The sequence below is a fragment of the Populus alba genome, chromosome 1 (assembly GCF_005239225.2).
Source record: "Populus alba chromosome 1, ASM523922v2, whole genome shotgun sequence".
In the NCBI taxonomy this organism is placed as follows: domain Eukaryota; kingdom Viridiplantae; phylum Streptophyta; class Magnoliopsida; order Malpighiales; family Salicaceae; genus Populus; species Populus alba.
This window is the reverse complement of record NC_133284.1, coordinates 3,751,628-3,774,599: the sequence shown is the minus strand read 5'-3', so window position 1 is coordinate 3,774,599 and position 22,972 is coordinate 3,751,628. Positions and strand designations below refer to the sequence as shown.

Here is a 22,972-nt window from a genome sequence, read left to right as displayed (position 1 = left end):
TTGTATTTGAACTTATAAATGTTTAAATTTGTAATAAATATTTGAATTTTATATTAATTTATTTTTTAATTAATTTATGTTTCTGTTTAATAGATTTTTTAAAAATATATATTTTTAAATTATTACTGATAGGGTTACCGATGGACTATGTCCGTCAGTATATTCTATGGAGCTACACAATAATAATTGCAAATGCCACAACCACTATTTACTCACCGATGAAATAATAGACGATCTGTTTAAAAGTATGATAGCTTTAATAACCAGTTTATTAAAATCAAGAGAACATTGGCCAAAATTGCAAAAACAACACAAATTTTATTTTGTTTGTCTTTTAGTATCTGGGGTATGACATTACATATAATACGTATTTCAAATATTAAATCTTTTTTTGGACGCTAGAACAGTTAGGTTCTACCCCATTAAGATAAAAACCTCATAAAGGAGGGATTTTCTTGAACCTTAGACAGACCAACAATTAAAAAACACAATAAGACCTTAGATTTTATCAGATATTCAAACAATGCAGTCTACCTTAGGTAGGGCGTAGTTGGGGTGCTAATACTTTTTCTTTATGCAACTTGTCTTCATACCAGATTTTTTAGACCAGTTAGGGTTCCTAGTAACCATAATACTAGGTGACGACTCCCTGTCCATATTTTACTGATAAGAGACAAGAATTCCTTGTCTCACCACACATACCAGAGATAGACCATTTACATTTTTTCCTTGAGGATGGACGATCGACGTGACGTTGCACACGTGCGAAAGTGTAGATGAAATGAAGCAGGTAAATTTTTTTTGGTGTGCTTTATCTGTTAGTAAATCCATCTGTAAAATTATTACCAATGGACTCACCTACATATGATAAATCACCAATATAATTTTTCTGATAAATTATTTATGTTCGTGATCATGTCAGCAAGATTCATGTTGATGGACTGTGTGTGTAAATACCGAAAGAAAATTATGTTGATAAATCTAAAATTATGGTAGTGCAATAAGTTCTTTTATATCAGCCGCTGAACAGATAAAGTGAGGATCAAACACTCCACTATTGACTTGGTAATTAAGCTATATATATATAGATGGACTTGGTAATTAAGCTAAGCTAATTACCAGATTGACTTGGATATATAGTAACTTAGCTTAATATATATAACTTAATTACCAAGTCAATCTATATATATATATATATATATATATATATATATATATAATCATATACATAAGACTTTTGGAAATAAAAAATAAAATAAAAAAGTGATTAAGAGCAGCAAGTCATATATATATATATATACCAAGTCAATCTAGCGGAAAGAAATGGCAATGCAATCGTATACATAAGACTTTTGGAAATAAAAAAATAAAATAAAAAAGTGATTAAGAGCAGCAAGTCATATATATATATATATACACCAAGTCAATCTAGCGGAAAGAAATGGCAATGCAATCGTATACATAAGACTTTTGGAAATAAAAAATAAAATAAAAAAGAGATTAAGAGCAGCAAGTCATCGCAAACTAGCTTTCAAAAGCCTGTTGGATATTGTTTTCGTTTTTTTTTTTAATCTTTTAATTTTATTTTCAAACTTCTGAAAAAAAAGTGGTTTTCAAAAGTCACAAGTCAAAATATCGAGTTCAAAGCCTCAAAACTCGAGTCAAGACAGCATACATATATAGCTTTAAGATGCTGGATCAAGGTTAGGTCCATAACTATTTGAGATCGAGTTAGTGGCACCAAGTTTCAAGTCTAGGGAGTTTAGGGATCAGTTCCAATAACTCAAAGTACATTTTCTAAATAAAAAAAATGAAAATAGAAACAGAAATGATATCGAACAACCCTAAGCAAGTAAAAGAAAAAAAGTTTCAATGCTAGTGTGCCAAGTCTTAATAAGCTGATACAGTCAACGAAAAAACTCATGATCTTATACTCCGTTTGTTTGCTAGAAAGTAGTTTCCTTTGGGGAAGTAAATTCCGGGGAAAACGAATTCCGAGAAATTATTTTTCGATGTTTGGTAGTGTAATGGAAAATGAGTTGGAAAACATTTTCCAGTGTTTGGTTATGTCATGGAAAATGAACTGGAAAATAACTTATTAATATTTTATTTTTCTCAAGTTTATTAAAATAATGAGGAACAAATCTTACAAATTAAAAAGTTGAATGAGAATGAAATTGAAAATAAAAATTTCATAAATTATCTCAAATAAAATAAATAATAATCAAAATAATAGAGATCAAATCTAAAAAATTAAAAAAAAATTAAAAATGAAGAAATTAAAATAATAATAATCAACATTTCATAAATTATTTCAAATACAATAAGTAACAATCAAAAGAATGAGGACAAAATTTAATAGATAAAACATTTCAATAAAAATATGATAAGGAAAAAACAAATAGTAATTATAAAAATAAGAACCAAAGTTAATATAAAAATAAAATTTTAAGAGATGAAATTGAGAAATAAATATTCAAAACAAAATATATATAGCAATCAAAAGTTTGAGGATTAAATTTGATATAATCAACAAATAATAACATTTCTAAATTTTTCACAACTTCTAAAAAGTGTTTTCCCCTCAAATTTTTCAGGAAAACACTTTCCTGAAAACCAAGCCAAATTTTCCTTTTACTGGAAAATGTTTTTCATTGATCAACTTTTCTACTGACAAACAAACACAAGAAAGTTTGAAAAGTGATTTCCCGGAAACCACTTTCCGGAAAACAAACACAACTAAAGGGAAAACACTTTCCTGAAAATTAAGTCAAATTTTCCATTGACTGAAAAGTGTTTTTCGTTGACCAACTTTCCTGGTGACAAACAAACACATGAAAGTTTTGTTTGTCACTAGGAAAGTTTGAAAAATGATTTTCCGGAAATTACTTTCCAGAAAACAAATATGGCCTACGTACTTGTGACCCAAGGCTGATGAATATTGCCTTGGCCATATTCTAATGTGAATGATGACAAACCTCAAGATTTTTAAATATTGTATTTGAGCGAAAGACTAGATGCCAAGACATTCTTGCTTTCAGACAAAGCGGGGTACGTATCTCCATACGTCAAGGGCACATTCATAATGTCGACTGTTTCTTGGGCAATGGAAGCCTAATTTGAAACAAATCGGAATCTGATGAAAGATGGGTGAAGATGTGGGGATGCTCCTGTTGAGTTAAAGACGCCTTGGGGCTTAGTTTCTATGCTAGGATGCTTCTAAGCTTCCTTGTGTAGTTTCTGTGGATGTTGAGGGCACTTAAATTTCTGATGAAGTAGAGTATTTGGGGAATTATGTATGCCATGCTACCTTTGTATATGGTTCCTATAACTCAAATGCTAGAAAAGATCTTTGTAGATGTTAATTTCTGTTTCTAAACAGTCCCTTTAAGCTTTGAAAGGTCCTGTAAGCAGTGAAACTCATGATATTATGGTGACATGACAGGAAGAGTAAAGAAAGCAAGGGCTGACTTAAGGCGAAGATTGTTTCATTCAAAGTAGTTTTCTGAAAATCAATTTCTAAATTTGTATGTGTTTGTTTATCGTTAAAAAAATTAGTCAATAAAAAATATTTTTTAATGAAAGAAAAATTTAGTTTGCATTTTCAAGAAAATATTTTTCTTTTATTTCAGGCGGAAAGCACTTTCCAGAAGTTGCAAAAAAATTAAAAATATCATGTTATTTATTGATTATATAAAATTTAGCCCTCGATCTTTTGATTTCTATATATTTTACTTTGGATTTTTTTAAAATTTCATCATTTAAAATTTGATTTAATTTAATTTTTATATCAAACTTATATAATCCTCATTCTTTTGATTGTTTGATTTTCTCTTGTTGTTACTCAATTTTGGACCCCACGTGTTAGAGACAGTGTATACTTCTTTTGAATTGAGTGTAGGAGTTTAGCTCATGTTTGCTAGAAGATTGAAAAAAATAGAAAAAGAAATATCTTTTTTCGAAACCTTGTTTGAGTTGTTTTCTGCTCTTTTTATCCTTCCGCTTTGCTACCAAAATCATTAGGTTTTCTTAGATTGATTAGGACTCTTCATAATGCTAAATTTGTTGCTTCTTTATCTGGTCTTTAAGGTTAGATAAATCCCTCAGAATTTGCACTTAAAAAAAATGGTTCTGCTGTTGTCGCAATTTTTTGTTACAACTTAGATTTTGATTCTGACTTGGTTTCGTACGATATTTAACCATCCTAGCTATATTTTGTCACTCATGACATGTTGAAAAATTGACCTGCACCTTTATTAGGTCCTAGGGATCATTGTTCTTAGGGCAGATTCTTAGTCAGATTTGGATGCTCAGCATTGTCAAATCAAGAAACTTTTTCACCAACTAGATTACTGCCAGATTCTGTTTTCTAAAAAAAATTTATCTCACTCCGATTCCTTCATCAAAGTTGTAGTTCTGGACATGTAGATAAATTTGAGCTTTTGAATCTCTTGATTTTTGATATCAGAAGCTCAAGATATTCTCGTTTAAATATCTAACGTGAAGGTAGAGAATTCTACCGCGAGAAGGATACCGACTCGAGTTTTGCACTAAAAACTCTATTTCCGTCACAAATTTTGTTGATTTGTTCTTAGATCATACTCTCATTCATATCATAATTCTCAGCATTATCAATTTATGAATTAGACTCGGAGATCCTTTTTGACCAACTAGATTACTGCCAGATTCTGTTCTCTAAAACAATTTTATCTCACTTCGACTCCTTCATAAAAGTTGTAGTCCTAAACGTATAGATAAATTTAGGCTTTTGAATCGCTTGATTTTGATATCAGAAGTTCAAGATATTCTCATTCGAATATCTAACATGAAGGTAGAGAATTCTACCGCGAGAAAGATCCTGACCCGAGTTTTGCACTAAAAACTCTATTTCTATCACAAATTTTGTTCTTAGATCATACTCTCAGTCATATCAGGATTCTTGGCATTATCAGTTTCTGAATTAGACCCGGAGATCCTTTTTGACCAACTAGATTACTACTAGATTATGTTCTCTAAAACGATTTTATCTCACTTCGACTCCATCAAAGTTGTAGTCCTGGATGCGTAGATAAATTTAGGCTTTTGAATAGTTTTATTTCGATATCAAAAGCTCAAGATATTCTTGTTTGAATATCTAACGTGAAGGTAGAGAATTCTACCGCGGGAAGGATCCTGACCCTAGTTTTGCAATAAAAACTCTATTTCCGTCACAAATTTTGTTGATTTGTTCTTAGATCACTCTCTCAGTCATCAGGATTCTCGGCATTGTCAGTTTCTGAATTAGACCCGGAGATCCTTTTTGACCAACTAGATTACTGCTAGATTATGTTCTCTAAAACGATTTTATCTCACTTCGACTCCTTTATCAAAGTTGTAGTCCTGGATGCGTAGATAAATTTGAGCTTTTGAATCACTTGATTTTGATATCACAAGCTCAAGATATTCCCATTTGAATGTGAAAGCAGAGAATCCTGCCACAAGAAGGGTTTAACCCAAGTTCATGGACTGATTTGAAGGATTTTTTTTGGACCAAGGACTGAATCGAAAAGTGCTAAAATGAGGGATTGAATTGAAGAAGGATATTTAAAGCTGGAGAGGAGGGGTGGATCATCATCGTAAGACTTTTCAGCATGCACCCTTACCCATCTGATTTCTTTCCTTTTTTTTTTCTTTGCAAATTTCTTATTGGTCTCCATGTTTGTCTTGTTGATTGGAGAGCTGCAGACCACGTTTTTTATTGACTCATTTCAAAGGAAACAGTTGGTGCCTCATGCTCCCAGCTATGGAAGGAAATAAAGGAGTTGTACCGCCCTTTAATCAATGGAAACTAACTACTCAAATCAGAATAGGAATTAGGATATTTCAATTTCCTTTTGTGTTTTTTTTATTGCAAATCAGCCGGGATTTGCATCTTAGAATTAATACATTGAATCTTTCCTAAATAGAGATATGTTTAGACTATATATAAGCCCTTCTAATGACCTAACAGGAGGAAAAAAAGCAAAAAAAAATAGCAAAAGAAAGATAAGAAAAACGCAAAAGAGGCAGGCAATTAAAAAAAACGCAAAAAACAGAGGGAGTTTCTTTCCTTCATCCTTGTGTTGCTGTGAGATCATGAGGGCAGGCAGTAGAAGAAGAGGAGAGAAAAAGAAAAAGAAGAAGAAGGGAAGTGGGACAGAAAAAAAGGAGAAAAAAAGGACAAGACGGAGAGGGATCTTCCACAGTAAAAAAAACCAATGAGACCTGCAAGTATTTGTTTTGATGTTTTAAAAAACTTGTTTTGTCTTCTGGCTTTGCACCTTTGTTTTCTATTTTTTTTTTCCATACAATGAATGCTTGTCTTCCGTTCTCTTCCATGACTTTGAGCTTAGATGTTTATTTACGTTCGAGTTTATGGGTTCCTTGCCTCTCTTTTTTTTCCCTTTCTTTGGTGCATGAGGAAACATAGGGGTGGTGGTTGTTATCAGCCCACTTTTCTGTTCGGGGGTTCCTTTTCTACTTTATAATCTGGGATTGGGTATCTTTGATAAAGTTTTAGTCCGGGTAAGGAAGTTGAAATTGCGGGGAAACCCCTTTTGCAATTGTAGTAAGATTTCAGGCAGATTCAGGGGGGGACGCATTATCCTTTTGGCTGTTGAATGAAAGCACTTGTGTTTCTATTCAAGTGAATTATAATTCACTTGAATAGTGACTGAGCTTGATTTTTGAGGTTTAAGAATGAACTGAATTTTATTTGAGAAAAGTTAGTTTTGAGGGGCTATCTTTGTTTTATTATATTTTATTTATTTTTGCAAAGTTTTTAGAACATATGTATATGCACATGGTTTGTCGTCTTTAATTGTGATTAACTGTGGTGCTTATGTTTCGATAAAAAAAAAAATTGTTTTCTTGTGTGTCGCATACGGCCAATACCCTAACATGTTTTGAACACTCTTTTTTACATAAAAAAAATATATTGGAAGTCGCATGGATTTCTTAAACACAACAAAAATCATTTTCTTGCATTTCATGATTTTACAACATGTTTGTAAAACTCCAAAGGGTATTGACCAATATTCCAAAAAATTAAAAAATCTTATCTTGGGGGGAATTCATATATTATTCACCGTTAATGTTTGGATAAAGAAATCCGAAAGGGATAAATATCCAAAATATTATTGGAAATAACTTGTTATTATTCACTGTTAATATTTGGATAAAGAAACCCTAAGTGGTAAATATCCAAAATAATTTTCTAGGAATAATAAGTCATCACACATCCTTGAAAGAAGCCTTGATTATAATCGAGGACATTTTAATTTTTTACTCCACGATTTATGAGCCGTGAGAGTATAAAACACTAACGCAAAAATAGGTTTTTAAAGCTCCCTAGATTTCTAAATTTTTGTCCCTCCTCCTTGCGATTTACGAGTCGCAAACTCTTGAAATACTATGGAAAAATGAGCTTTCAAAGCACATGAAATTTCTTTGGATTTCTATCTTAATAAATTTAGTTTGTATCAAACCTAGGAAAACTGATGAGATTAGAAAACACCAGCACCATAGCAATTATAAAGCAAACCAAACACCAAGCAGCTTACCTTAGGTAGGACGTACTAGGGGTCCTAATACCTTCCCTTTACGCAACCAGTTCCTTGCCTTAGAATCTCTAAAAGACCAGTTAGGTTTCCTAGTGACCATAATACTAGGTGGGGACTCCCTTTACACAACAAAAAAAACAAAAAAACCGAAATCAATTGAGGGTCGCCACAACGCCGCACTCCGCTGTGAGGGTGCGACATCTCTTATCATTTCTTAATTGAATTTTTTTTTATCAAATTTGGTCCATATTCTTTTGATTGTTATTTGCTTTTCTCTTATTATTTTCTTAATTGAAATTTCTTAACTATTAGATTTGGTCCATATTATTTTGATTGCTATTTATTTCATTTGAAATAATTTATGAAATTGTGATTTTTTCTAATTTTATCATCTTTCAACTTTTTTTATTTGTCAGATTTGGTCTCCATTAGTTTACTTGTTATTTATTTTATTTGAAATAATTTATGAATTAGATTTTTATCTAAAATAAAACACTTATAAAATTAAAAATCAATAAAATATCAAAGTGATTGGAAAGGAAATCAAATAAAAAAAAATTGCATTGCTCAAATATTAATCAACCAAAGGCCTCTACAAAAAGGTCTAGGCATGTGGGCCTAGACCAACCCAGGTGCTTGGGCATTTTTTTATTTTATTTTCTTAAGGGGTGCATAATAGGTCATCTGTCCTTTAATGATTTAAGATAAATAGAGGCGATGCATCGCCTGCGTCGTTGAGGTAGACAACACTTCGCCTCTACTACCTAGATTCCAAGTACCAAAGGTCCTTGGAAAATCAATGTGGTCTATTTCAGACCAAGAAAAAGTTATTTTTAACCATATTTTAACCTGAAAAAACCATAAAACACCTGTAAAACATATCTAGAGCCTCCATCAACCCAAAAATTATCTCTAAAATTGACAATCAACCCGAAACCAAGATTCTTTTCGGGTTCACATCCATCATTTCAGACAAGTTTAAGGGAAAAACAACACTATGTCTAAACTTTATTCAGCGAAAAGAACTCATTAAAATCAAAATCACCTATTTTCACAGTCAAAATCAGTCTCAACCGAAACTTTCTTTATCTACCATGGGAATCTAGTCACTCTCTCAAACCGGGGATCAAAAAAATAAGAAAAATGAAGTTTAGAATTGAAATTGAATTTCATAAATTGTTAAGGACTAAAAGCTTATAATCTTAAAAGTTGGGGGACTAAAGTATATGTCTAGCCACAATTCTAGCAAAACCATATCTTTTTGTTGTGTTTTTCATTTTAGTCTCCTCTTTTTGAATCTTGCCTTCCTTAATAAAAGTCCTATAATTGGTCATCAATTTGGGCTTATAAATGTGCAATAAAAAGAAGAAGAAAAGAAGAGGGACTAAAAAAAATCATCTAATTTAAAAAACGGTGCATATTATTGGATCACTAGATGAATTATTTCTTTATAAATAATATGATTTCATTCTTTGGTTTTTTTGTTAAATACTTAGTGTTCATCTTGCTGAGATAGATTAAATTTGACATAATTAATTTTTTTTTTATTTAAATTAAAATCCAAGCCAAATTAGACCAATTAAATTTAATAACTATTATTGAAACTAAAATATAATCTTTCAACTTTCGGATTTAGAGTAACTTTTGTTGGGAGTGGGTGAGATAGAGAAAATCAAAGGAGTGATAAAATCACAAGGAGAGATCATAAATAGTACTACTACAAGGCACCAAATACTAATTATTATACATGTTATTTTATTAGTTTCGGAACGTCTGATGAAGGGAAATACAATGAGAAAATTATAAAATTATCTAAAACTCATGCAAATCAAACGAACATAAGTGTTTCAGTGTGGACATATAATTTGGACCCAAAGATCACAATTCTATCATTAACCATGTATGCTTTCGGTTCCTTATTTAGAGATTAGCACCCGTGAACAGTAGCATGAGCACCGGTGATACCAGCAGCAACAATAACAAGTTCAGTAATTGCTCCTTATTTGGATAATGGATATCCGAAACTCAATTAGGTATTCAAGGTTTAGGGGGATAATATGACTCCTTAATTGCATAGGCGGGACTCTCTGGCCCTTGGTGGATCTATGTTGCCCGCAAAGAGAAATCACCTACGATTAGTTGGGCTTCCGGCCCCTTATATTTAAACAGTGGTGAGCTCACAGCCATCTGGCCCATTTAGGCTTTGTCCAAAGAGATAAGTGTGGAGTTGAAACCGGGTTTACTTTACCCGACTCAAATGTCTCCATCATAGATTTTTTATCATCTGTCCATACCTCCAATCTAGTGAAGTCGGGTTACATGGATGACTTTCTCGTATCCATCAAAAACCCGATCTGGTCTAGGTGTTTTTTTTAATAAAAAAATTAATTTTATCAAAAAAATAATCTATTTTTATAAAACAAACCGAATCATAAAATAAAATAATTTTTTTTATATAAAAAACATTTAAAATATCATTAAAGTATCTTAAATAAAAATTCTAATTAATTTTTTTCTATTTATATAGATTGTTGGGTTTGATGATCAGATCCAAAATACTTGTTTATTATAAACATTCTTGACTTGATGAACAATAAAATAAATCATAAAAAAAAACCCAAATAACCAAAATAAAACAAAAGGATTGTAAAATTATTATTATTACAATTTACAGTAAAATATATTGAATATCATTGATTGATATTTATTGACGGGATCTTATATTTATAACAAAATATCTTAAATATCTCATCACAGGTGTAATTTTTTTATTGGCTACAAAATATATAAAGACTCATTTATTTTTCATGTTATTTATTTAAATTTTATTTTATTCTTCTTTTAAAAAATAAAATAATACATGACAAAATTTAATTAATAGAAAATTTATGTTTTCTAGATATAGTTTATCTGTGTTGTAAGTTTTTTGATGAATGAAATCATTATTCAATGAACGAGAAGCAGGATCGACCTGCTACAAAGCTATAATTTGTTTTCTTGATTTAGCAAAATCATAGTTTGTCACAGAAAACCGCTCCCTCTATTTCAAAGATATTGTTCACCTTTCAGTCCTAAAATTATAATCCATGATCATTAAAAAAATTAAGCAATTAATTACTTGATTTTACTATATATTATACCTCTAATTATAATTTATTTTAATTCTTCCACTCAAGATTCTCTCTTATTTACTTTCAAATGATGAATAAAATACTGTGAAATAAGATACGTAAATAATTGCTGAAAAGTTAAATGAAATAATATCTTTGAAACAGATGGATTGAACAATACATGCAATTTGTTTTTTTAATCCCTCCCTGATTGGATATTAAGTGTCTTATTCGTTGAGGACTCCTTTGATTATACAAAGAGGTTGTAATTATAAACCGAATTAATTTAAGACACTGAGAGTAGAACTCCATTAGGACAGTCCTTCTCACGGCAGGAAACCTAGGAATGATCTCCTTTTTTAATTGCGAGATGGGAAACCAGAAGAAACAAGGATTCCATACACTCCTCATCAACTTCGGACTACCCCTTCTGATCTTGGCTATAGATTGACAACCTAAGCCATTGAAATAGCTCAACTTGCATTAGATCTTCAAATCACAACAGCGACAACGATGAATCAAATCACAACAGCGTCAACGATGAACAGCAGCAAACCAGTACATCTGCGCGAAGTCTGGGCAGACAACCTCGTATATGAGTTTTTTCTAATCAAGGAAGCGATCTCTCGCTTCCCCTTGGTTGCTTTGGACACAGAATTTCCTGGTACTATCTTTCAATTAAATCGTGACAAGAGCTCGCTGTCTCATGCCACTCCCTACGAAAACTACTGTCTCATGAAGTGGAATGTTGATCTCTTGAAAATAATTCAACTTGGGATGACTCTTTCTGATTCACATGGAAATCTTCCAAGTTTCGGAACAGAATTCCACTATGCGTGGCAGTTTAATTTCCGGGATTTCAATATCAAGCACGATCATCACAATGAAGAGTCTATTGAGTTACTTGAACGCCAAGGTATTGATTTGAAGAAGAACAGAGAGAAGGGTATTGATTCCTTAGATTTTGGAAGGCTGATTTTGAGTTCTGGACTTGTTTCCAATAATTCTTCAATAACTTGGATTACTTTTCATGGCGCTTATGATTTTGGATTCTTGATCAAGATTTTAACTAAACGAGAGTTGCCGAGTGATATGCGGTCTTTTTTGGGGATGATGAGGTTCTTCTTTGGGGTTCGAGTTTATGATACAAAATTCGTGATGGGATGCATTAGTGGCTTGCACGGTGGATTGGAGAGGGTGGCTTTGTTACTTGGTGTTGAACGAATAAGGGGAAGAAGGCACCAGGCAGGATCTGATAGCTTGTTAACTCTTCAGACATTCGTGAGATTTAAGGAGTCGTGTGCTAAAATTGATCTCGAGAAATTGAATTGCTATGAGGGAATGATGTTTGGACTCTGTGAAGGCTGGTTAGGGTTCACTTACGCACCTGATACATTCATGGGCAGCACTCTAGTTTGAAGGAATATCAATGGAGTTATACTCACAGGTCTAGAAAATATTCAGTGTCATCGTCATCTCTCTTTTTTTTTGCTTAAACTTTTTAATCCAAGTTCCTTGATTAGCTATATTTTCTGATTTGTTTTGCATTAATTCAAGTTTGCCTTAAAGCCAGATCTCGCATTGATTTGTCAGAAAGAGTAATGAGAAAGCCTGTAACAGCAATAGTCATAGCAACTAGCTAGGGACTTGAGCTACAGTAGCTTTGCTTAGATATACCTGCAGGCAAAAAAATGTATAATTAATTGTTATAACGTAGATGTTCATAATGCATCGATTATCACCAGCAGTACGTAGAGGTTATATGAAATTGACCAAATAAGAAGTGGTTGAGGAATGGGTACAGTAAGGAAATTATAACTCAGGCATGGGTACGCATTGTTTTGGCATGCCATGTAAACAAACGGTATCAAATCAAGAGCTAAAAGCAACATAAAGTCTTTTCTTAAACAGTAACTTTACCGACGCACCCAAGGTTAGGGTTGCCCTTATAACCATTCCGGCAAAGAACATTCCTATGCATGGCAGAGCCAGAAAGTTTTTCTGTCCTAGATTATTAAATAAATATATAATTTTTTTTTATAAATTTTTATTAGGATAAATTATTATCTTATGTACATGAATTTTTAAAGCTAACAGTAAAGTTTTAATTCAAATATACAATCCAAAATATTAAAAAATAAATTTAAAAATACATAAAATTAAAGTGAAATTAAAAATAAATAAGCTATTGAAGTTATATCCTTCGATGTTTTGCAGAATATAATTTATCTATGATCGAATCTGAATCGATATTGTAACAACCCCTCAACTGGAATAAAATAACAATCTCATATCAATTGGAAAACAATTTAATTAAAATTTTTTCCTCTCTCAATTCCTCCTTTCTTTATTTGATTCTTTCTTAGATTAGTGTTTTATAAGTTGGACTTTGTAAATTTACAAGGTTAGTTTTTCAGTTTTCTTATTTTTTTTCCTTGGGTTTTTTTTTCCATTACTTTTCTCCTTTTCTCTCTCGCCTTTTTTTTTTTATTATTTTTCTATTATGCTTCTGCCCAGTTGGCAATATATAAAAGGAAGGAAGAGCTGATTTGTTTTATTTTTTAATGATAAATAATTATTTTACCCTTAATGAGTCGTTTTGTTTTTATTTGATGGTCTTTTTTTGTTACCACTACCAAGCCTCGTTAATTCATCCTAAAATTTTAAGAAAAATTTATTCAATATAGTTTAAGATCCCTCATAAAATTTAAGCTTAATCCGATGGTCTGATTGAGAATTACACCCAATAACGTAAAAAACTTGTTAAATTGTGATTTTTCTTCAAATTTCTAAATTTCTTTAAAAATTTTGAAATTTTAACCCAAGTTAAAATATCATATTAGAAGACTCCATGTAAATTTTTATCGAGAATTATTAATTTTTTCATATATAAAACTTGTAAAAAAATATTGATAGAATCTTAACCAAGAAGCCCACCCAAACCTTTACATGCCTTAACCGGCCCCTGGTTGTAGTGCTATCAAATGGTGCATTTTATGCACCTTGATAAGCTTAGGCTGCCGTATAATATCAGTCAGGTAGTCGGTCTCCAGAGATCAAAACATACATGGTTTGGCGAGGTCCTAGCATGATGAGTGAGGTGGTAAAGGGCTTAGGCATCATCACCAACAATTGAGAACATATGGTTGGCTATGGCGAAGAAAAGTAACTGAGTGGCTGCAACATTGATGACTCGGAAGAGGTTTGACTCACCAGAGTTTTTTTTTTTAATCCTACCTGGGCTACAGCCCAACGGAGCCTTGTGAAAGGCCCCGCCCTTGTCCGTATGCTAAAGTCAAAGAGTGCTGAAGAAGGAAATATTTGCAACTCGTGGTCTTGGGGTCATATTTCCAAAGCTTGTAATCCATCACCCAAGCCAGCACCACCGGAACATATTCCCGATCATGAAACACTTGCAGATTGTTTATATCGGAGAACGCAACCCATTCTTGGTCTGCTAGGAAAGTAAGCTTGCATCCACTGCTGTCTTGACTCTCATTTTTAGTTTCTAGACTTGGATTAAACCTGCATCCTGAAAGGAGCTCTGGCTACGCAGCAATGCTTACCAGAACAGAGACTATTAATTTCTTGCCCAAAAATAATGGTTGTATGATTATAGCAGGGAACGCATGTTGAGTCGCATCCACTGACTTGGGGCCCAATCTCTGTCAATAGAGCACGGATGATGCAGCCGACTGCAATGAACAGATTACTGAAGGAGAAAAAGAAAGGACTTCCCTCCAAGTTCACAGGTGGACCGGATTGCCTACCGGAACAACTGGAGGACATAATTGGACCTTTGACAACGGCAGCACCATCTCCAATATTCAGAAAAAAATTTAATTCAGTAACACGTTGCTAAAATAGCGGTTGATACTTGATACTATCTCAAGATACAAAAATGATGGACATAGTTTGGATAAAAGAGACATGTTTCATGTTTTTCTTGAATCGATTTTAATCGAGATTTTTTTTCTTTACCATGAGAATTTAGCCATTCTTTTAAACTGGGACCAATAAATAAAGAAAATGAAGTTTATGGCTGAAATTGAATTTTATAAATTATTAAGAACTAAAAGTTTATAATTTAAAAAATTAAGAACTAAAATAGACAAAATTTAATAACTATTATTGAAACTAAAATATAATCTTTCAACTTTCGGATTTAGAGTAACTTTTGCTGGGAGTAGGCACAAAATATATACTAATTATACATATATGTTGTTCGATTAGTTTAGGAACGTCTGATGAAGGGAGATACAGCGAGAAAATTCTAAAATTGTCTAAAACTCAGGCAAATCAAATGAACATAAATGTCATGCATGTACTTAATCATCATGTTTCGTGAGAAATCAATGGCTGGACATCCAAAGATGGAGCCTTGCCATTTCTAAAATCGCCAATTGTTACTGAAGTAGGAGGCCCAGCAATTTCCCATACGCTGGGAACTTCATCCCTGATGTTTTCAAGTTCTTTACTACTTTTTGACAGCCCAATCTGCTCCAACTCTATCGCGACTTCTCTCATTGTTGGTCGTTTCCTTCCATTCAAGTTCAAGCATCTTCTTGCAAGCTTAGCGACTGCGATAACTTCTTCTTCACGGTCCTGCCCCATAAGTCGTTCGTCAAGAATATCAAATATCTTGTTCTCTTCCATCGAAAGAATAAAATGAGTGGATAAACTTCTCCTGTCTTCCGGCCTTTCATAAGAAATTGGTTTTTGCCCACTCAAGAGCTCTGCAAGAACAACACCAAAACTTTAGACGTCACTTTTTCCGGTAAACTGGCTAGACTGGAAGTACTCTGGGTCCAAGTATCCAAAAGTGCCTTGAACATGAGTGGTTAGATGAGTTTGATCAATGGCGATTGATCTTGAAGTTCCGAAATCTGATACTTTTGCTCTGAACTTCTCATCTAACATTATATTTGTAGACTTGACATCACGGTGGTAAACCGGAATGGATGCTGCGGAATGAAGATAAGAAAGTGCCCTAGCAACTTCTGTAGCAATCCTTAGTCGCATTTCCCATGAAAACTCGAACTCCTCCTTCTGGTCATGAATATACTCAAAGAGATTTCCATTGGGAATGAATTCATAGACTAGCAGAGGAACCTCCGTCTCTAAACAACAACCTAGCAACTTGACCACATTTCTATGATTGACTTGTGAAAGGATGACGACCTCATTGATAAATTCTTCCAACTTTTCTTCATCCACCATTTTGGATTTTTTAACAGCAACGATCATTCCATCTGCTAGCATTCCTTTATAAACAGTTCCTTGGCCACCCTGACCAAGTATTCTATTATCATTAAAACGATCGGTTGCCTTTTCCAGCTCCTTGGAAGGAAATATTTTTGTTTTCTGAATGCTTCCATCACTTGATGATAATTGTTGCTGCAGCAATAAACCACCATTTCGTTTGAAGAACTTCTTCTTCAGTTCAATGTTCTTCTTTTTTTTTACAAGTTTATATAACCGCCAAATACCAACAAGCAGCAGCAACAATCCAGTGGCCGCACCTAGAACTGTCATTGCTCGCAAGGGAAAAAAAATAAAAATTGTTAGATACATATATTATTATTGAACAACAATCTATGTCAACATGGTGGTTAAATCTTTTGTGGGTTGAGGTAACCTTCTACCGCATATTTGTTATGTACTTTTTTTTTAATAAAAATTCTCGTATGTTATCGTATATTCATATGTTTTTCCTTATATATCCTTTCTCACTATTTTGAACAAAAAAACCACAACAACCTCCCAAAGAAAATTTAATTTTAAAAAGCCTAAAACAATTACAAAAATGAAGAAAAAAAGCATGGAAAGCCTCACATGAATTAAAAACAAATTAAAAATTTTATGAGTTACCATTTTTTTAAAAATAAAAAAATTGAAAAGTGAAAAAAAAAACTTGAATAATATAGAAAATAAAAAAAATTCAAGTCAACAAAGCCTCACAACTAGAAATTATATCTATGGCAACAAAATAAGTATTACAGGTTTTTTTTTCCCTTCATATTTTACAGTTTTGTTGAATATTTGGCTCCTTTTGAGACAGTCCAATTATCCCATTCAAGGTCGACTTTTCCCATTCAAATTCAAGCATCTTTTTGCAATATGAGCAACAAAGATAACTTCTGCGTTTTGATAGCACTCCTTAACTCTAACATCAAGAATATCAAACAGTTTATTATCTTCCATCAACATAATCAAATGCATGGCTAGACTTCTACTTTCTGTTAAGGACTTGCACAAAATAGATAGATCTGCTGTGACGTTTCTAATGCAGCCGAAAGAGGCCGCTTGCATCGATATAGCGCCACGGTCTCATCCTGCAACCGCTGCCAAGTTACCCCGCCCGTCTTTTTTGGTCCCTGATTTTTTTAAAAAAAATTGATCTCTCGAGCCTTAATTAATTGTTAATTTTACATCAATGAAATTGTTTTTTTTTCCCGCAAAACAGAATATCAAATTCTTTTCCTCAACATTATGGGATCCCATATAAAAGGAAAAAAAATCAAGGGATCTAAAAAAACAAAAAGAGCTAAATCTCTTCCATGATTATGCAATTTAGTCCTTGATGTTTGCAAGAAAAGAGGCTCAACACTTGTCTAGTGTTCAAATCCAGTCCCAATAGCTTTAAAGTTTTTAATTCAATTCAATTTCGTTTTATTTTTCTAAATGGAGCATCAACCAAGATTCAGTTTAATTTCCTGACGTCGTGAGCATCCAACACTAAGCCCTTTTAGGTTATTCAACCCTATATTACAGAGAAACATGTAGGGAAGAATATGATATTTTTCTAAAAAATCTGATATTCCATAATTTGATGGGAAAAAATAACACAATGATCGTCAATGAAATGATATATATATATATATATATATATATATTTCACGCAAGTTTGAAATTTTGTTCATTTGGGAATTGATTTGGAGATTAAAACCTACTCTTCGGAAACACTCAAAGATATATCTCAAAGCCCCGGCAGAAATCATCAGTTAGTTTCCAGGTGCTGAAGATCTTTCCACAACCCAGATCCAATCATCAAAACCTGATCTACTTATTGAAGAACACAGAGAGAAAAGCAGAGGCGCAAGGTGAAACAGAGAAGAACGACTAGAAATAACCCAACAAAAAACAGAAGTGGAGGGGAAGTTTTGGCCAGCCACCACACCTTCGTCATCGTCCAGACCAGAAGTGGAGGGGAAGTTTTGGCCAGCCACCACCTTCGTCATCGTCCAGACCAGATCTGTCACTGTCGTCGGCCGATCTCTCATTCTTCTACCGTTGGATCAACTTGATTTTTGGGTATGTTATGTGTCTCTATAGTTCCTACATCTAGACCGGAGGGATCGTTCATATCTGCTGCCGTTTAAGAAATCTAATTGTTTGAAGATTTCTGGACAAACCACTCTCGGAACAGTCAATTTTGGTCTAACTCCGATCTAGGGAGATCCAACCGTTAACTTGAGCTGATATTTGGATATATGCTGCATAAGATGTGTGTTATCTTTGTACCGTTGGGATTTGATATTGATTGAATTGTTAGTGAGTAATTGATGTTTGAAGCTCTGTCCGAAATCTGTCATGACTTTCAATCTGTAACCCAAAACACCCAAAGCTAACATCACCCCCTCAACCACTAAACATTCCACAAACCAACACCAAAACACAGCCTCCCCATCGCAGGTTTGATTTCCAAAATCCCACAAACCAACAAACAATCAAAAATCCCTTTCCAACAACCACCTCGGCCCAAAACAACAACCACCCTCTAAACACAATTGCAGTATTCCTAGCCCAAAGAACAACGATACAATAACAAGATCTCCCAAAATGCTCCCACCCAAAAAGCCTTCGCTCACCCCTGCAAACCAGACCGTAGCAATGTTACTCAAACCTCACATGAATAATACAACCTCTCAAACACCTTCAAACACAACCTTCCCGACCTTTACCCCTTCTAAGTTCTTTATTGAACATTTCCCATCATGGTTAGATTATCATGACCTCAAAAAGACGCTTGCAAAGATTGGTCCTGTTACCAATCTTTTTGTCTCCAGGAAAAAAACATCACGAGGGAGAAAGTTTGGGTTTGTTTCCTTCCTCTCCACCTTAAAAGAATCAGACATTTGTGACAACTTGAACCTTATCTGGTTCGATTCATACAAAATTCATGCAAACCTGGTCAGATTTCAGAAACCTCTAGACAAAAAACCAGACCTTGTTATAAAACCACAACCAAAAACCATGCCCAAACTCACCTTCAGGGACACCCGGACCTTCGTTGAAGCTCTTTCTGTCACAAAGCATCCAAAGAAAACGGTGATGTATGAGTCTATCCCCGATGACAAGGAATGGCTTCAGAGAAGTTTAGTGGGATTCATAGCCACAGACGTGGACTATGCTTACCTTGAGCATATGGTGCTAAAAAATGTCAAGCAGACAGTTGGGTTTCGTTTTTTGGGAGCAAGCCAAGCAGTCATCACCTTTACAAATAGAGAATCTATGGAGAAAGAGCTGGTAAATGGATCCTCTGTTTTGGAAACATCATTCTTTCATCTGAAACCATGGGAAAAAGGAGCTAAAGCCATAGACAGATTTGTGTGGGTGTCCAAATTAGGATTACCTTTGATAGGATGGAATCGCAGATGTATTGAATCCATTATTGAGAAAGCAGGGAAAATGCTTGGATATGACATTACCAGCGTGAGCCAAGGATCCCTCACAGGAGTTAAAGTGCTGCTGAGCACAACCTCATTTGAGATGCTAAATGAACATGTTTTGCTGGTTCTAGATGGCGACGAATTCGAAATCTCAATCATGGAAATGAAACCGGATTTTAGTCCCCTGCTGTCTACAATCAAACATTCAATGGGTGCAACAGGTATTCAAACATTAGATGAAGAGTTATGCAGTGAATTTGCAGCTTCAGATGAGGTTACGGCAGCGGGCACAAAGATTACTGACACTGACGGTGATCATTGTGCAACAGACATTATTTTAACACAGCAACAAAAGGCGGATACGGATAGTGATTTCTCTCTCATTCTCTATCAATGGTACATTGGACCAACAAACAACTTGGATCATACTGACACAAGTTCAAAAATTGTCTGCCTTTTTCCTGAAACAAAAGAAACACGTGATGAAGGGGCAACCGACAGTGATAGCAACACAGATGTCTCAGCACATTCAGTTACAAGAGTGGGCCTTGTAAAAAACAGAATCACAGGCCAGGTGAAAGGAACAAGGCTAATCAACAAGGCAATAAACTCATGTAACTCATTCTCTGATTTCATACGTGACCTGGCAGAGCCCCAAGAAGTAGTGGAAATGGAACTACAGGAAAAAAAAAGGAAAAAGCTTAAACGAACCAGAAGACTTGGCCCTAAATATACATACGGAAAAGGGAAGAAGGGGAAGAAAAACAGGCATGCTTTGGCTCTTAATGACACATCAGATATTGTTCCTGACTCATTCAGAAACACATCTCAAAAAGAAAACGGCTCACCCCCTGCTATTAAGTCATCTTCTGATCAATATGAAGATATTACCTCTAATCATGCATCCATAGATACAGAGACCAGTGATACACAGGCTCATCTACCAACCCTTTTGAACTCTCAGTGCAGCCAAGAGGCCTCCTCAGAAGCGATCAACGAAAACAACAGGAATGCTAGAAGCAAATCCAGGAAAATAAAATTGTTGCAAGCTAGTGGTAGTGTAGCTAACACTACTGAGAAATGTGTCTCTTCTGATTCCCTCAATTCGGGAATTAAGCAAGGCAATGTCCGGTTCCAGACAACCTGTGAGAATAATCAAGTTGATGGTTTTGATATAGATAAGGAAACCCAGGAAATGTTACATGATGCAGCGGCTCTAGGCTTGGGAACATTCCAAGATCTTATAGGGTATGAAGAGGGAGTTCGGGGGAACATTGACAGAGAAGTAGATGAGTGGAAATCAGTCAATCAGTTGTAAGTTTCTTAACTTGCTAAGTTTTGTTCTGTCATGGTTTTGATCTACCTATGAATATTTTTGCTTGGAATAGTTGTGGGTTGGGTATGTTGAACAAACGCCATTCCATCCGGAATAGGTTGCTCAACAGTAATGTTGATATCTGCTTTCTATTAGAAACAAAAAAAGATAATTGTTGCGATTCATACATCAGGAATTTATGGAATGTGGTAACTGTTAAATGGGCTTTGCTAGAGTCTGTAGGCAAATCAGGAGGGATACTTGTGATGTGGGATAGTTCTATCTTTGAGGTTAATTCCATAGAATTTGGGGGGCAGTGGATCAGCCTATGCGGTAAACATGTTCATTCTTCCTTTAACTGCATGGTAGTTGGTGTATATGCTGCATCTTCTGTGCAAGATCATGCTAAGCTGTGGGAAGACATCACTACTCTGAAGTTTGCCTTTGAATTACCAATGGTGGTGATAGGTGATTTCAATGAAACTCTTCAAGCTAATGAGAGAAGTAGTGGCTACATTAATCATTCAGGGTCAGCTGCTCTCTGTAATTTCCTGTCTGATTGTGCTCTGATTGAATTCAAACTGCAGGGCAACCGTTTCACTTGGTTTAGGGGGGGTTCTATGAGCTGTATTGACAGGGCTTTCGCATCTCCAGAGTTCCACCTCCAGTTTCCATTCTTATCACTCTACCGCTATCCTAGGGGGATGTCTGATCACTGTCAATTGCTTCTTCAGGCACCAAAGGTAGATTGGGGATGGAAGCCTTTCCGCTTCATAAATAGTTGGTTGTCACACCCTACATTCTCAGCTGATTTTGAGATCTTCTGGTTTGATAGTTGCAAGGAATTTCCCGGTGACTATAGATTGGTAAAGAAACTAGGAACTTTAGGGAAAAGATTGAGACAATGGAACAAATCCACCTTCGGTAATCACAATTCAAAACTTGCAGACATTCAGAACTCCATCACAACCATCGAAGACTTAAGCGAGGTACGCCTCTTGTCTGAGACTGAAAAAACAAAGCTCAAGAATCTGAACTCAGAGCTTTGGGAGGTTAGTAGGAATGTCGAGGGCATTTGGAGGCAGAAATCCCGCCAAAACTGGTGCAAAATGGGGGATAAAAACACTCGGTTCTTCCATCTTTCGGCAAGTTTGAGGAATGGTCGGAACCACATTAGCAAGATTGAGCAGAATGGCAGATTTTTAGACTCTCCAAATGACATCAAAGAGGGTGCTGTCAACTTCTTCTCAACTCTGTTTGCCAAGCCACAATGCAGAAGAATTGAAATGGGAGACTCAGGGTTCTCTAAAATTTCAGAAGAAAGATCAGTTTGGTTAGAAAGACTACCTTCATTGGAGGAAGTGAAGCAAGCCGTATGGGATTGTGATGGTTCAAAAGCCCCCGGTCCTGACGGGTTCACCTTCTCCTTCTATAAAAAGGAATGGAATCTTTTCAGCCCTGACATCTTTGTGATGGTCACATAATTTTTCAGAACAGGTAAATTACCAAAGGGGATCGGCTCGTCCTTCGTGACTTTGATTCCAAAGACCAAGAGGCCGAGCACTTTCTCCCAATTTCAACCAATTAGTTTGATTCATGGGTTATATAAAATAGTGGCAAAGCTCTTGTCCACTAGGCTCCGAAGCATTCTACCAGATGTGATAAGTGTAAACCAGTCTGCTTTCATTGCCGGGCGTCAGATTCTAGATGGGTTCATGATAGCAAACGAGGTTGTCCATAGTATTCGTAGCAAAAAGGACCACGGGTTTTTGCTAAAGGTAGATTTTCATAAAGCCTTCGACTCGATTTTATGGGAGCATATCGATTCTACCATGGGTTATATGGGTTTTGGATCCCACTGAGGGAAACTGATCTTTGAATGCATGTCCACTTCTAAATTGGCCATCCTGATTAACGGCTCACCAAGCAGAGAATTCAGTATGGAGAGGGGTCTCAGGCAAGGGGACCCCCTCTCTCCTTTCCTTTTTGACATAGCAGTTCAGGGGCTAACAGTTCTATTCAACAGGGCATCAGATTCAGGTTACTTTAAAGGTTTGCAGACTTCGCAAGGACATCACATAACCCATTTGCAATATGCAGATGACACTCTGATTTTCCTGCCGAATGATTATACCTCTCTACTGCATGTCAAAAGGATCCTCCGCTGGTTTGAGATCATTTCAGGACTGAAAGTTAATTTCTATAAAAGCTCACTTATAGGAATTAATTTGGATAACGAATACACTTCAGGTCTGGCTAACACAATTTTCTGTCGCAGTGACTCCTTCCCAGTCA

General features: G+C 34.8%; 3 protein-coding genes and 1 pseudogene across 4 annotated transcripts; 2 read left to right on the top strand and 2 right to left on the bottom strand.

Annotated features, from left to right (window-relative positions):
• The first annotated feature begins 11,230 nt into the window (after nucleotides 1–11,230).
• Nucleotides 11,231–12,109, top strand: LOC118029129 (probable CCR4-associated factor 1 homolog 11). The gene has a single exon (XM_035032944.1). The coding sequence runs from the start codon at nucleotides 11,231–11,233 to the stop codon at nucleotides 12,107–12,109; it is 879 nt and encodes a 292-aa protein (XP_034888835.1).
• A 484-nt stretch (nucleotides 12,110–12,593) lies between these two features.
• On the bottom strand, nucleotides 12,594–14,629 carry LOC118029128 (wall-associated receptor kinase-like 3; annotated as a pseudogene).
• A 396-nt stretch (nucleotides 14,630–15,025) lies between these two features.
• LOC118029137 (wall-associated receptor kinase-like 9) lies at nucleotides 15,026–16,225 on the bottom strand. Its single transcript, XM_035032949.2, is given in 1 exon segment — nucleotides 15,026–16,225. A coding segment is annotated over 1 exon segment (1,200 nt).
• Nucleotides 16,226–17,604: 1,379 nt separating this feature from the next.
• Nucleotides 17,605–22,534, top strand: LOC118029136 (uncharacterized). Of its 2 annotated transcripts, XM_073407930.1 has the most exons (3): nucleotides 17,605–19,583; nucleotides 19,692–20,676; nucleotides 21,265–22,534. In XM_073407930.1, the coding sequence occupies exons 1-3, from the start codon at nucleotides 18,533–18,535 to the stop codon at nucleotides 21,299–21,301; spliced, it is 2,073 nt and encodes a 690-aa protein (XP_073264031.1). In that variant the 5' UTR covers nucleotides 17,605–18,532; the 3' UTR covers nucleotides 21,302–22,534. The 2 variants fall into 2 exon arrangements, with proteins under 2 accessions (XP_073264031.1, XP_034888839.1); XM_035032948.2 differs by having other exon boundaries at nucleotides 17,605–20,676; nucleotides 21,265–22,533.
• Nucleotides 22,535–22,972: the final 438 nt, after the last annotated feature.

Excerpts from the sequence above, each read along its gene's own strand:
- LOC118029129 (XM_035032944.1), top strand. The coding sequence starts at position 11,231 with ATGAACAGCAGCAAACCAGTACATCTGCGCGAAGTCTGGGCAGACAAC.
- LOC118029136 (XM_035032948.2), top strand. The coding sequence starts at position 18,533 with ATGCTCCCACCCAAAAAGCCTTCGCTCACCCCTGCAAACCAGACCGTA. Across the intron at positions 20,677-21,264 it reads TGGAAATCAGTCAATCAGTT|GGCAACCGTTTCACTTGGTT; the intron begins GTAAGTTTCTTA and ends TTCAAACTGCAG.